Below are 15,906 nucleotides of genomic sequence, written 5' to 3'. Positions count from 1 at the left end.
GTTTGCCTGCAGTTTGGGAAAAGTGCCACCAGGCAGATGCTCAGATGAAGCTTTTCCAGGTAAGGCTAGCAAAAATAAACTCATTTAAAGACTTTCTCCTCAATTCTAGTCCTGAATTAAAAATATATATAATGTGGTATTGGAGAGCATAACAGAAATGTTAGAGAAATGTGACTACGTGCAGTATTTAAATAGGAAGACCAATGTGAAATTTAAAAATTTAAAGGTACACAGGTATGTGTAGGTTCAACTAGGTATTTTTCTACCAAATTATTAGCGATAGAAATCACTGGTTAATCCAATGCCCTACACCGCCTCACTGTTTGAAAAATGAAATAAAACAAAACGCACATTCTTTTTTCATTTCTCCTCGTCACACTAATCAAGGACGCATGTCAGAAGCGCTAAGTGAATTTTATCAAATTACACAAGAATTGGTCTCACGCGTGGAGATCTGACTCAGTACATTGGGGAGGGAGCAGGTATCTATATTCTGCAAAAGCTCCCCAGGAATTACTAGTGCCAACATCTATGGTTGGCCAATCACTGCCTAGAATCTGTCTTTTGGCAAGAAGGTTTTTTGCCATTGTAAACCTCTTCTCTTGATCCCGCAGCCTGCTCCTTAAGCAGGGCTGGATGGCCCAAAACTCAGTGAAGAGACGGACGGTGCCGAGTTACTCTGCAGCCCTTAAAATCAGTACAAATTCAAGACCTTCTACAGCAACAAAGGAGCTACAGAAGATGGGGATGCAGGGATGAAACTCTGTGTTTGTTCCGTGGAACCGGGTGAATGCTTTCCCTTTTAGACTAATGCAGCTCAGCAGAGCTTTCTGCCCCACGGAAATGTTCTATATCTGCATTCTCCTGTAAGGAAGCCACAAGCCACGCGTAGCTACTGAACACCTGAAGTGTGACTCACAGCTTCCATACCGGACAGCCCAGCTCTGTACAGAAGCCAAACTCAGCCCACTTGTAGCCTTCCCAGCACCTTGCTATCTGAGGTCCCTGTTTCATGAACTCACTCTGTACTTACCCCTTGAGAAGTCACCTCATTCCTAGCATGTGGGAGCTGCTGGGGACATAGCAGGGAACAAAGATAAACCCCCTCTCTCCTGGAGCTCACAACCTGGTTTATAGTAACTGCCCTCTTTAAAAGCACCAGACTCATTTGAGGTACTTCCTCAAAGAATGTTGGGTCAAATGTGTTTTGAAAAATTGTGTTATTTTGCAGATATAGAGAATAGACTTGTGGTTACCAAGGGGAGGGCGGGGAAGGAATGCGAGTGTGGGATTAGTAGCTGCAAACTAGTATCTATAGGATGGATAAACAACAAGTTCCTACCGTAGAGCACAGGGAACTATATTCAGTATTCTGTGACAAACCATAACAGAAAAGAATATGAGAAAGAAGATATCTGTCTATCTATTTATCTATCTATATGTGTACAACTGAGTCACTTTGCTGTATAGCAGAAATTAACACAGTACTGTAAATCAACTCTACTTCAATAAAAGTTAATAAATAAATAAATAAAATTGTTGTATTTTGGAGCAAAAAAGCAAACAGTCCTAGTCTGAGAAGCAATACAGTTCCGTGTCCTGAGGAAATGGGAGGATACCCAGAGTCTCCACGAGAAAAGAGAGGAGAACTCATGAAACTTTTCCAGAAGGGCGGCATAACCTCAGTAACAGAATAACTGGTTTGGACGTTATTTCCAAGGAAGGCCACAAGGTCACCCAGAGCCATCTGAAGGACCAGAGTACGAAGATCCAGGGGCCGTGGCGGTAGGCCCGAGGAGCTCCCAGCTAGAACGTTATTTAGCCAATCCCACTGGAGATGGCGTCAGGAGAGAACCCAATTCATGACTGCAAATGGTATCTTTAAGCAGCTGTCATAAATACTTTCACTATCTGGTAAAAGTTTTCAAGGGATTAAAATAAAAAATTAACAGATCCCCCCAAAAAATAAGAGTGATGGTTAGATTTTTTTTTTTTTCTTAAAAAGCCATCATCACCACTGGTAAAGGAGGAGCCCTGGGTAAGACCATTACTACACATCCCAGGCTCCTTCCATGGCACCAGGCTGGCAGCCGAGCTGAGTCATCTTCCATCAGCAGTTTCAAGACACTAGGAGCTACAGCCGCTCAACAGAGCATCGGGGCAGGACAAACGCAGAACAGCTAAACTCTGGTCAATGACAAATGCTACTAGAAAGGATCAGAATTGGCTGCCTCGGTGGACGGTTCTTGCCGACAAGAGGAGAGAGGGGCTTTCAGGGTTGCTGCAGTGGGATCATTATTATTAATTAAAGCCAGAACTCGGACCAACCCCCCAGCCACCTTACCTAGTTCTGGGGGCAGAACAGTCAGCCGGTTCCCCTGAATGTGGAGCTCCTTAAGCTGAGTAAGCTCCCCGATTTCCTTAGGCAGCGAGATCAGGTCATTATCCCTAAGGCTGAGCTAAACAGAAGAGAAACAAGAGGTTGTCAAGACAATTTTCACGTAAAGAGGCGCTCGACAGAAACTCTCTCCTTGCCCCTGCCCTCTCTTCTTCGAAGGCTCAGTCCTCTCGATTTATTTGCAAGTGTCTGCAGACATGCAAGAAAACGGTCTCAGGGGATGGTGGTTTCATTCCAAAACAAACCGCACTCTGGCTCGAACTGCCTTGATTCCACCCCAGAAGGGCGGCAGGAGTGAAGTGATTTTCTAAGAATTTAGATAAATTACTTACTATCTGTAACCTTGTGAGCTTCCCAGTGTCGGGCGGCAGGGCTTCAAAATCGTTGTCACTCAGATAGAGCGCACGCAGGGTGGCTGCAAGTTGAACAGCGATATATAAACAGGGTGGCACAGAACCCGACTGTCTGAGGTCTGATCGATACAAGGGAGTCAGCTTTGATTAATAACCCTGGCGTGGTGAAAAGCCTGTGACACACCTAGGGCTCGGGATAATAACAAGCAGGTCAAACTTAGATTTACGGCCTTACTGTGCAGCTGGTGCGTTCAGGAAAACATCTATATCCAGGAGGACTGAGGAAATTGACGACGTATGGGCACCAGCCGTTTCTGGCACAGGTTTTCAATATGCTTTCGGAAAAGATAACTCTTTTTCTTCGATTACTTCCAATCCACATGTATGCCTCGATCTGCATCCACAGTGAAACCAAGAAAACCACTGTGTCGCTTCTATCAATGCTTGGGGCCAGAGGGCTCGTTCGTGTGAAAAGAGCTAGGTCAAAACATAAATAAATAACCAAAAGGCTGTCTGGTGATGGAGGCCAAAACCACCGTACACGGTTTCTATCATCAGAGTAATTATTACTCCTTGTTTCTACAGCCTTAACCACAAAAATAAATGAAGACGAAGGCGTTAAAATAATGAACTGGAGGGCTTCCCTGGTGGCGCAGTGGTTGAGAGTCCGCCTGCCGATGCGGGTTCGTGCCCCGGTCCGGGAAGATCCCACATGCCGCGGGGTGGCTGGGCCCGTGAGCCATGGCCGCTGAGCCTGCGCGTCCGGAGCCTGTGCTCCGCAACGGGAGAGGCCACGGCAGTGAGAGGCCCGTGTACCGCAAAAACAAAAAAAACAAAAAAATAATGAAGTGGAGTGTAAAAATAGAGAAAACCCTAACGTAGGCATCATATCGGTAATCAGAAATTTGTTCACGATATTATACACTGATACCGGTCCCCAAACTACTGAAGGCAAAAATCCTAAGGCACGTTTTTATCCTTAACCAAAAGGGAAAAGTACAATCAGATGTATGTTGAATTTGTTTACAGGTATTCAATTACATTCTAATGTCTTAAAATTCGAAAGAATTGTATGTTAATATACATAAGAAACTCAATTTCTTCCATGGCCCAAGAAAACATGTTGAAGTTGGTTTCACGTGCTTGACAAAGTCTGGGATAAAGGATATACATAAGGTAAAAAATGGAACATTAAAGACTAACTCAGCAAAGTCAGAATTTCTCGAGGCCAGCTTGTCACTATTTGGAGAGGCAGAACATTTACCTAAAGACAGCAACTCTTTCCTAAAGATTTCACGAGTCCTCGGGAAAACCAGTTTTTCCTATTTTTCACAAGCATCTATCTGCAGCAAGAAATGTGTTTGCGTATAAAAGGATAAAGTGTGTTCATATGTGACTAACAATTTCTTAATGTCTGATGGTATGCTACAGACAAAATAGGCTACGTCAATAAAAACACTTTTTAAAAGGCTTAAACAAGAATCCTGGCTAGAAATGTTTAAGATTCTGTTAGTGGTTTATTAATAAATATTTTTATAAATAACTGATTGGAATATCTTTGGGCAAAAAGCCTACAAAGAGTTTTAACAGCAATACAGGAAGAAGACACACATTACGTCTTTTCCATGCTCTTTAAAAAGAAAGTCAAGTTCTCTTAGCTAAATGTGAGACTTGATCTCATTTAGGTAAAAATCTCTCTCAGAAAGTTAATATGACATTACCAAGTCCACCTGAGTGCAATGGTGTCAGATCACGATATATCAAGTATACATACTGCTGAGCTATGAGGGAATATTCAAAGGAATCTGAAGGGGAAAAAAATGTATCTGTCCAATAATTTCTCTTGGAGTTTGGGCCCTGGCAAATAAATTTCCCATTTAGAACGCAAAGGACCATTTTAAGGAGATTTATAGAATTAAAAGTTTCTTACTCAGGTAGAAGAAGTTTCCGGGGAGAGAATTTTCATTCAAGTTGTTATAAGTCAAATCAAGGACCTCCAGAGCTGGGAGCGATCCAAATCCTCGAGGCAGAGTGTTGAGTCTATTCATGCTGTTGTTAGGGGGAAAAAATGCAAGATGTCACACACAAAACGTGTATTTATACAGACTACTCAAATCACCTCTGTGTCACGGGCCTAAGAGCCGCACGTGAGAGGCTCAAAGCTCAAAAGACTGCCATAATTCCATCCACGTTACGTTATTTTAACCAGCCTAGTAATTCTAGGCAGAGAATCTACACGTTCAGGGAACATTTGAAAATGTCTTAGTTGTCACTTTCTCCAAAGGTGATGCTCAATCATAGTTTTACACAGAAAATTAGAACATCACAACGTACCCATCCTTCTAGAGAAAAACTTCCTTATGAATGTAGCAATGATAAGACCTCAAAAGGTGCAAATGACTAGCTCTAGTAGTTTTCTGGCGGCATCTTTAGCATTTTCTATGTATAGTATCATGTCATCTGCAAACAGTGACAGTTTTACTTCTTCTTTTCCCATTTGTATTCCTTTTATTTCTTTTTCTTCTCTGATTGCCGTGGCTAGGACTTCCAGAACTATGTTGAATAATAGTGGTGAGGGTGGACATCCTTGTCTTATTCCTGATCTTAGTGGAAATGCTTTCCGTTTTTCACGATTGAGTATGATGTTGGCTGTGGGTTTGTCCTATATGGCCTTTATTATGTTGAGGTAGGTTCCCTCTATGCCCATTTTCTGGAGAGTTTGTATCATAAATGGGTGTTGAATTTTTTGAAAAGCTTTTTCTGCATCTATTGAGATGATCATATGGTTTGCATTCCTTAATTTGTTAATATGGTGTATCACATTGATGTGCGTATACTGAAGAAGCCTTGCATCCCTGGGATAAATCCTACGTGCTATTGGATTCTATTTGCTAGTATTTTGTTCAGGATTTTTACGTCTATGTTCATCAGTGATACTGGTGGATAAAGAAGATGTGGCACATGTATACAGTGGAATATTACTCAGCCAAAAGAAGAAATGAAATTGAGTTATTTGTAGTGAGGTGGATGGACCTAGAGTCTGTCATACAGAGTGAAGTAAGTCAGAAAGAGAAAAACAAATACTGTATGCGAACACATACATATGGAATCTAAAAAAAAAAATGTTACTGATGAACCTAGTTGCAGGGCAGGGATAAAGAGGTAGACATAGGAAGTGGACTTGAGGACATGGGGTGGGAGGGCGAAGCTGGGGCGAAGTGAGAGTAGCATCGACATATATACACTAGCGAACGTAAAACAGTTGGCTGGTGGGAAGCAGCAGCATATCACAGGGAGATCAGCTCGGTGCTTTGCAATGACCTAGAGGGGTGGGATAGGGAGGATGGGAGGGAGGCTCAAGAGGGAGGGGATACAGGGACGTGTGTCTGCATATGGCTGATTCGCTTTGCTGTGCAACAGAAACTAACACAGTATTGTGAAGCAATTATGCTCCAATAAAGATCTATTTTAAAAAAAAAAAAAGGGGTTCCCTGGTGGCACAGTGGTTAAGAATCCGCCTGCCAATGCATGGGACACGAGTTCGAGCCCTGGTCCAGGAAGATCCCACATGCCAGGGAGCAACTAAGCCCGTGCGCCCCAAGTACTGAGCCTGCGCTCTGAAGTCCGCGAGCCACAACTACTGAAGCCCATGTGCCACAACTACTGGAACCAGCGCGCCTAGAGCCTGTGCTCCGCAACAAGAGAAGCCACCGCACCGCAACGAAGAGCAGCCCCCACGCGCCGCAACTAGAGAAAGCCCGTGCGCAGCAACGAAGACCCAATGCAGCCAAAAATAAATTTATATATATATAAAAAAGATACATATGAAGCCTCATAGTTTTCACACTTCTGCTTCATTTGCTTTCATGTATTCCTCTCAATGGGAGACACCCCCCCCCCCGCAAAAAATCACTTTTTTTTTGTTTGTTTCGCAACTACTAATAGTAGTTCAAAATCATCTCTAATTAGAATCAAGGTTGCCAGGGACTGGGGGAGGGAGGGTGGGGAGTTGTTTAATGGGTACAGAGCTTCAGTTTGGCAAGATGAGAAACTTCCAGAGATTGGCTGCACAGCAATGGGAATATATCTAATGCTTCTGAATCATACACTTAAAATAGTTAAAATGGTGTATTTTATGTTATGTGTATTTTACCACAATGGGAAGTTTTTAAATATATGTATACATTCCAATGAAAGCTAAGGAAAGCTAAGGAAAATATTTTCCTATTATGTTGTATTTTCTTCAAGACTCTTATTTTTCTTAATGTGGTTCTCTTTGAACACACTGAAAACCCGATTTTAAAAAAAACTTTTTTTTTAATCTAATAAGGCTGACAAATATTGAAAGGTGGGAGGGACTGTGACACTAAAAATAATTCTAGACACCAATCCTGCTCACATGAGATACAGCGCTGTTCACACCCACCAACCAGGCCTCCGAAGAAATAGCTGGTAGCAGAGAAAGAAACCTAGAAAAAAGCGACGTCCACCTCTTGATGGGTATAAAACCTTAGGTTAGCTTTACAGTTAGCAAAATAACCTCCACTACAATTTACTATACTGCTAACAACTAATATTTTCTATGAATTCACAATTTGTGAAGCACACTTATGTCAAGTGCTTCACCTGGGTCTTCAAAACTATCGTGGAATGTCGGCAGGACAGTACTTATAATGATCTTGGAATTCTGCGATTAAGTCACAGGTTAAGACAGGTTAAGTACCAAGGACCCCTGACTCTACTGATGAGAATGACGAGTATCTGAGAGCACCCAGCACTCGTGGGGGCCAACGCACCCCTAATCCCTGGACCCCAATGTGAGGACGCTGAGTAAACTGAAGGAAAAGAATCAGAGACAGTGAGAAAGGCATAGAAGTACACATCAGGCACTTCTTTCTTTAAACCTTGCTCTAAGTTACCCACTTTTGAAAACGACCAATAAAGTTTTTCTTCCCAAACACAGAAATACACTTCTGAAACATAAGGTGCAGGAAATCCACGCTTAGACTTTCTTAGTGGGAAGAGGCATCTCACCAAAAAAAGAGAGCTCTTGTCCAATCTCCAGCCTAGAGCGAGCCTGAGCCTGTCCCCCTCTCCGGGTGGCAAGAATCGACTAAACAGCAGGTTCTCTTTCTCCTTGAGCGAGAAACCAATCCCCCCAACCTGTCAGGAACTAAGTAGAGCCCCTGTGCAGTCGGCAGCAGTGACAGCAGTGGGCCCGCTAACCCGGTGGGCAGAAAGGAAGCCCTAACTTAAATGCCTCAGAAGGCCCGGAAGCAGAGTCGGTTCCACTGTCAGCAACGCCAGGAGCGCAGGACCTGTTCCTCCGGACACCAGCACACACACAGCGACCGAACAGCCGGGTCCCTGGCACTGTCAAGGGAGGCACTGTCATGCACTGCCCACCCAGAAGGGGGCGCTCACGTCCATCTCCAGCTACACATGGGAGCTGCCTTTTTTTTTTTCAATTTTTATTGGAGTCTAGTTGATTTATAATGTTGTGTCAGTTTCTGCTATACAGCAAAGTGCATCACTTATGCATCTACATATGTCCCCTCTTTTTCAGATCCTTTTCCCATATCGGTCACTACAGAGTATTGAGTAGAGTTCCCTGTGCTCTACGGTAAGTAGGTCCTTATTAGTTATCGATTTTATATAGAGTAGTGTGTCTATGTCCGTCCCAGTCTCCCAAATGTATCGCTCCCCCGGGAGCTGCCTCTTTTCAGGGCATCCCTCTGAGAGCTCCAGCACTCAAGGTTGCCCTGAGAGGTAACAGCAAGGGGAGAGGAAAAACGCAGCTGGGATGGAGGTCCAGCTCCAGCTCTTGCTGGCTGGGTGGCCTTGGGGAACTTATTCGGCTTCTCTGAGACCCAATTTGCTCAACTGTAAGAGGAGGGTAGAGATACCCTCCCAGCAGGACTTCCAGGAGAGGGGAGAGAAGACATGGGAAACCCCTGATGCAATTCCTGGCTCCCAAGTAGGTTCTCAAGAAACGATGGCTATAACTACAACTAGTTCTCAGGAAGTTTGAGAGAAATTTTGATCCCACCTCAAAGAGGCGAGCTCACCTGAGGAGACCGTGGAGAGCCTGAACCATCAAGGATGGTTTCCCCATCTGCTTAATTTCCAATCGATTCAGGTGTTAAAGATAAAGCTGCCCAATGGTTTAAGTTCTCCTGTTTGCAGGTGAGCATTTTTCAAATGCTTATGGAAATGGGAAGACACCCATGTGCAGTGGAGAACTTTATAAAACCGGAGAGTCAGAGGCTGTTTGGCATCTTTTCTCGTTCCTCCTCAAAAGCTACAGGAAGACCTATACGAGCACTTCTCTTTTGGAACACTGATCTCCAGAGGTCCTCTGGGGCTTCTCCTGATTCAATAAAACCTTCTTGCCTGAAAGGCAAGTATTTTTCTCCTCCACAGATGACGTGCTCACATACTTAGCCAAAAAAACAAACAAACAAAAAAAACAAACGCACGAACACTGAACACTGTGCTTAGTGAAAACTTTTACATCTTCACAAGATAAGCTTCATCATCTCACTAGGTCAAAAGTTATTCCAGAATAGCTGGCACGATGCTCCTGCTGTGAGGTTATCCCCGAAATGATGATCAACTTGGAACCTACGTAGCTTTACATTTTTTGTCAAATAACTCAGCACAATGAATGACACTGAAAGAATGAAGAGCATAATTCAACTTTCCGCTCTTTATTCAGATGGCCTAAAAATCCTTTCCAGTTTTTTGCGGTATGCGGGCCTCTCTCGTTGTGGAGCACAGGCTCCGGACCCGCAGGCTCAGCGGCCATGGCTCACGGGCCCAGCCGCTCCGTGGCATGTGGGATCCCCCTGGACCGGGGCACGAACCCGTGTCCTCTGCATCGGCAGGCGGACTCTCAACCACTGCGCCACCAGGGAAGCCCCCCTTTCCAGTTTTGAGATCATCAGAATAAATAGCAAATAGGATATAAAACTTTAAAATCAACTTCTGGTTGAACGCACAGTTTGGATTATGCCTATACGTGGCCTAACTGCTCTGCTAGTAGGGTCTCCTGTGTGTAGGGTTTTTTTATTATTATTCTGGTTGTTTATTCTAAGGAGTCCTCTGTGCCTTGCCTTAACCAGGGGTATGTAGGTATAATTGTTCATGCCATTCGAGGACAGAAGTATCATTTGTGGAAACTCATCTTAATTCCTTTCCCAGAGAACTAAGAGTTGCGTTCAAACTCTGACAACCCCATCTGTGTAGCTACATGCTTAAACACAGAAAGTGCTACACAATCAGTAAATCACCAGGAGCCAAAAATGCAAACAGCTCCAAAGAGGCAACTCAGACGTGATTGATAAAAAAGGGAAAGTTGGGCTTCCCTAGTAGCAGTGGTTGGGAGTCCACCTGCCGATGCAGGGGACACGGGTTCGTGCCCCGGTCCGGGAAGATCCCACATGCCGCGGAGCGGCTGGGCCCGTGAGCCATGGCCGCTGAGCCTGCGCATCCGGAGCCTGTGCTCTGCAACAGGAGAGGCCACAACAGTGAGAGGCTCGCTTACCGCAAAAAAAAAAAAAAAAAGAGGAAAGTTTACAACTCTGTCCTGAGGCGTCCTGAACCCAGCCAATCAAAACCTGTGCTCATTATCTCCCCCTCAAAGCTGTCTCCACCCATCCCTCTATATCAGCTATCCCATCCCATCCCATCCCATCCCATCCCATCCCATCCGTACTGCCTCGTCGATTTTACCACTTCTATCTATTTTTCATATAAAATCCCTCCCCCGCCTTCACTGTCCCTGCCCTAGTTCACCAGGAATGCTAACCTGGCAGCCTCACGGGTCTCCTCTAACCTCTCCTCCGCGTGATCTTCATACGAAAATCATCTCATCTTGTCTCATGCCCGCCACTTCCCTGTGCACACTCCCCAACGGCAGGGCGAGACCAGAACTCCTTCATCTGACACACACGCCCTCCACTAGCACTCGACTCCCTGCCACGACAGACATTTATTTCTCTACAGGCTGTTTCCCCAACTGTGACGTATGCTCCCTGAGGGCTGGACAGCCAGCACCTGAACGGCTCCTGGCACAGAGCAGAGAGCTCAAGACGCGCTCATGGAACACACAGCAGACCCGTGTGCTTCTCTGCCTGGCCTCACCTCCCACCTCACCTCCCCCCGCCTCACCCTTCACACTCAGCGACCCCACGCAACTCGCAGCTCCTGGAGCGGAAGTCCTGCTTGCAGTCGGAGACATCGTGCCCTCCTTGTGAGTCTTCTCAGCCTTGAGTCTCGGCTCCAACACGACCCCCTGCAGGAACCCTTCCGAGAATCTCACCTGAAGGCTAACGTGCCCCCTGTCGCTCTCTCCGACTGCCACACTCAGCGAGCCAGCTGCACCCCGGCCCTGCTCATCGACAGCCGCTCTGCCTCCATCCTGAAGGCCAGGGACTGTGACTTTCACCGCCGATCCCCAAACAAACAAGGCTCCTGATGCAGAAAAAGCAATGACAGGGCTTCCCTGGTGGCGCGGTGGTTAAGAATCCGCCTGCCAGTGCAGGGGACACGGGTTCGAGCCCTGGTCCGGGAAGATCTCACGTGCCAGGGAGCAACTACACCCGTGCACCACAACTACTGAGCCTGCGCTCTAGAGCCTGAGAGCCACAACTGCTGAAGCCCAAGCGACAACTACTGAAGCCCACGTGCCTAGAGCCCGTGCTCTGCCAACAAGAGAAGCCCACACGCAGCAACGAAGACCCAACACGACCAGAAATAAATTAAAAAAAAAAAAGGCAATTACATAGTCCTGAGATAAATGAACCCATAAATAAAACAATGATGATGATAAAAGTGAACACTTAGGTACAGCTTACTATGTGCCAGGTACTATTCCTAGCACTTTTTTTTTTTTTTTTTTTTAGTGAAAGAAGGTTTATTCAGGGAGATACACACTCCACAGACAGAGTGTGGGTCATCTGAGAAGGCAAGAGACGCCAGGGTACGGGGTTGTCAGTTCTTTTAGTGGTGGGTAATTTCAGAGGCTAATGAGTGGGAGAGTATCCCACCTATTTGGGGGAAGGGGCGGGGATTTCCAGGAATTGGGCCCCCGCCCACTTTTCGGCCTTTTATGGTCTGCCTCAGAACTATCATGATGCCTGTGGGTGTGTCATTTAGCTGATGTATTACAATGATGTTTACTGAGGCTCAAGGTCTAGTGGAAGTCGACTCTCCGCCATTTTGGACCTTACCTATAACTATTAACTCACTTAGTAAATGATAAGGAGATTAACAGTAAGAATACATGTCTAGTACATACATCTTGTCTTAGCTTCTTTCTTATATGCAAATGAAATATTAGGACTTCATAATTTTCAAATCAGAGATGTAAACGGAGGGTCCTTTCTTTTCTGCTCTGCCAGATGGGTATACAGTCTCTCTATTTGTAGGAGGAAAAAGCTATCTGATATCAAGCTCTAAACCCAACTTCCCCTCAGACCTTGGGGGAAAAGAATGCTCACGGAGCTTACAAAGGGCATCTCTCAACCAGAGTGAACCGCAAATTAAGGGTGTCTAACCAGGCCCCTGCTGAAAAAACATAAGCTAAAAATCAGTCCATGAATGATTTTTTTTTCATGATTGCTTCCTAGTAAATTGATAAATACCTGGCCCGCGTCTATAGCCACGCCACGTAAATCACGAATGGAATCACAGCACTTAGTGTCTATAATTTAATGAATATATTATTCTACACGGAGGATGAGGCAAGAGTGGGCAGTTTCCTTTAACAGCTACAACAATGAAGCTGAAATTCAGTAGGTCCAAGTTCTGGGTGCCATCTAGGTGTCTGACGGACAAGGCATGGACCCCCCAACAATGGGGTTCTCTGCCGAGCTCAGCCACTAACCTCAGGGGCAATCAGCAGTAAGTCACTTAACCTCTTGGAAAGGGCCTGGCTTCCTTCCACAAAATGAAGGCCGTAATGCCTGCCCTTCCTCCTTCCCAACTGTTAAGAGGGTCAAATACCAGTATGAGGACTCTGAAAACTGTAAAGCATTGTAAGAACACAAGGTATTATTATTATTCACTGCACCCTGATTCTGCAACCTCAGCTGAATCAAAACTCCTCTCTTCACCTTTGTATAAAGAGAAACACAGGATTATAACATCTCAACTGTAAAAAAGAAAAATTGTAAGAATCAATGAAGCAGTGTTGGGAAATGTATCCTCCCGTCTGTAGATAAGGAAGGTGCTTTGGACACTATTTCTACACTACACAGAGAGAAAGAAATAAAGCATATTACAATTGGTCTGCACAGTTCCTGCTAGCTATGCAAATAGGTCCCTTCCCGGTCAACATAACGGAAATAAAATTTTGTTGGAAACAAAATACAGTAACAACAACAAAAAAAAAACTAGCTTCTCAATTAGTACGTGAATAGATATGCGCTAATGTAGGCCACTGGAAGGATGTATTTAAACAATAAAACTTTTTCAAAAACCTAAAGTACAGAAAGAAATTAGAAATCAGCTTCTCCTACGTAATCCTATAAATGGCAAACCCCGCCCTCGCCCTTGGCCACACCCCTTTTTAAGCCCCTCCTCTTCCCAGTTTCCCTTCCCCTTCAGGAGACTCACCCGAGGTTCAGGTGTTTGAGTTTCTGAAGGCTGCTGATCTGCGTGGGCAGCTCCTCAATCTGGTTATTAAAAAAGTTAAGCACTTCCAAATTCTTCAGTTCTGCTATGTTTGGTGGCACAGCTACGGAAACAGAAACGCTGAGGGTGAATGCGGGAACATTTGTTTTCCTTTCAAATGAGAGAAAGATGAAACTCCAGCATGACCATCTTGTTCACGTATATACATCTTACTTAATTTCTGTAGGTGTTTCTTAGGTAGTAGCTCACCACTCGGTAGACATAGAAATGTTTCTTTAAAGGGCAGAAGAGAATTTCTGTGCCATAAACAGTCTATAAGTGAACATTACAGAGCATTATATACTTCCATTTTTTTAATTTAATTTTTTTTCCTTCCAGTTTTATTGAGATACAACTGACATACAGCCCTGTATACGTTCCAGGTGTACAGCATAATGATTTGACTTACACACAACATGATTACCGCAATAAGGTTAGTGAACATCTATCATCTCACACAGGTGCAAAAGAAAAAGGAAAAAAATGGTTTTCCTTGTGATGAGAACTCTTAAGATTTACTCTCTTAGATGTAAAATTATACTTTTATTGTTGTCATGTAATGACTACTAATTGTCTTCTTCCTTTTGGTTTCCTCACATCTCCACCAAAAGGAAGTCAGCAAACTCCAAATCCCCTCCCGAGTCATGCGTCATCAGCTGTTTCAATAATCTGTTGTCTGAAGAGCTGTTCTCTTAACACTGGACCCAACCACAGTGATTTTTAAACCCAACCGTGAATGATGAAACAGTCAACCTACTTAGTTTCTGATTTTGGCCTCTGGCCTTTGCACGTTGATCAATACACACACACACACCCTTACATCAGGTTAGCAACATATCACGGCACTGTCATACCGCCGTATGAAAAATGAACTCAGTAGCATGATATGAATATGAGTCTACAGGTCAAGAGTGGTTTATTTTATAAACCATGGGGGAGCTGAAAGGCTCTTCCCTCCCTAGAGTATACACCTGCCAATACAAGTGTAAAAGCCAAAGGCACCTTTACCTCAAAAGTGCTCTCAGCAGAAAGCCTTGCAACAGACCGTACTTCATCTACCCCATTTGCTGCTTCAGTCTTTCTACAAACACTGGTTACGGGCCACCAGCTCATCCACGGTTCATGTAAACTCTTAATACCAAGACTATTCAGGTAACTGAAACCATGGACAAAGGCCTTGGGTACAAGAGAAGAAAGTGTTATGTCTTATGTCAGTACATCTTCTTCCCATCCCAACAGCCCCCTCCAGGGGTGCCCCAGAAGACTGGGGAAACCTGGGGGCACTTTGCTTAGAACCACGACCAAGGTGTGCGTAACATTTCCAGACACCCGAGATATGTAAGGCGTCGTGAATGTGGGTGAGCCCTATCTGTACGACACGGCTGCAAAAGCATACGTCTTTAGCTGTGTCATCAATAACACACACACTTCTGCGGGAATGAATGGTATTCACGTTGTGTAAACGACCGCGAACAAGTGCATCAGGCTGTACCTGCTAGGTTTCTAAGTGTTCGTTTACCTGTTCTCTCTACCTGGACCCTGAAGTGTGTAAAGTGCAAACCTATGGATGATTACGGCCCTGCTCAGAAACTTCACCCTTTCCCTGTTCACCCTCCAGCTACCATTAAGCTTCTCTCCCTGTGCATTCATCTAATTAGTCTGAAGAGCAATAAAGAAAGTTAGTGCAACCAGGAGAAAATGATGGTCTCAATTTAAGCACAGACCAAGAATAATGCAGCCAGAATTACTGCCACCTTCCTGAAGTTACTTTGCCAATGCAATTAAATGCTGGTCCGAAGGTATCGCCTTTTTTGACAGGATGAGAGATTATTTCACTCTCCTTGCTAAATCAGTCCAATTTAAAACCACAAATTATGCTAAACGTGATTTAGGGCTTTGTTTTGTGGACACAAACAATAACCCCACATTCGATTTACTCAACCTCTCCCAGATTTCTGGCGCGCATGTGAATTTTTTGCTAAAGACTCCATTCAAATGAGAAGGGGAAAAACTTACACAGCTAAGTCTTCCTAAACTACAGAAACCAGCCCCCTCCCCTGCCATAGTTAAATCCAAAAGAAATTAACCTTCAGACCTATCTGGATGGGATAACCTTTGCTCTTTCAACAAACATTTAGAGAAGGCTATTTTGTGCACAGAAGCATAAACTTTTAGCGCCTAGCGTTTCAATACCTTTGGGATAAAGTAACAGAGGCATGCTACTTAAAGAAAGTAAGTTACAAAAGAAGGGGTATCAGAGTCATCAACGGAGACAGGTCTAGTGCTTGGAAAGCAAACCAATCCCAACAAAACTGTCCCCAAAAAAATAACCAGTTAACAATATGAGTAACAGCTGTGCAGTAACTAAACCATATACACAGATCCACGAACAATTTACGAGAAGCTATTATAAAAAGGGAGTAGCAATGTGTCACCAGTCAGAATATCCTGGTGGAATTTTCAAAACAGCTACGTGAC

The 15,906-nt window shown here is 44.4% G+C and overlaps 1 protein-coding gene across 8 annotated transcripts in view; it reads right to left on the bottom strand.

Moving 5' to 3' along the window:
• Positions 1-15,906, bottom strand: part of RSU1 (Ras suppressor protein 1) — a 300,130-nt gene that overhangs the window by 243,704 nt on the left and 40,520 nt on the right. For all 8 annotated transcript variants that reach the window (XM_022580590.2, XM_022580592.2, XM_022580593.2 and 5 more), the window contains 4 exons: positions 13,372-13,492; positions 4,682-4,800; positions 2,731-2,813; positions 2,345-2,459 (listed from right to left, as the gene is read on the bottom strand). In XM_022580590.2, coding sequence (XP_022436298.1) covers positions 2,345-2,459; positions 2,731-2,813; positions 4,682-4,800; positions 13,372-13,492 — 438 coding nt within the window. The remainder of the gene's footprint in view (positions 1-2,344; positions 2,460-2,730; positions 2,814-4,681; positions 4,801-13,371; positions 13,493-15,906) is intronic.

The sequence above is a fragment of the Delphinapterus leucas genome, chromosome 2 (genome assembly GCF_059928025.1).
Source record: "Delphinapterus leucas isolate spDelLeu-1000000601 "Yukka" chromosome 2, BTC_Dleu_Yukka2, whole genome shotgun sequence".
Classification (NCBI taxonomy): Eukaryota; Metazoa; Chordata; class Mammalia; order Artiodactyla; family Monodontidae; genus Delphinapterus; species Delphinapterus leucas.
The sequence above is the reverse complement of the archived record's forward strand: the minus strand, read 5'-3'. Positions and strand labels throughout refer to the sequence as shown.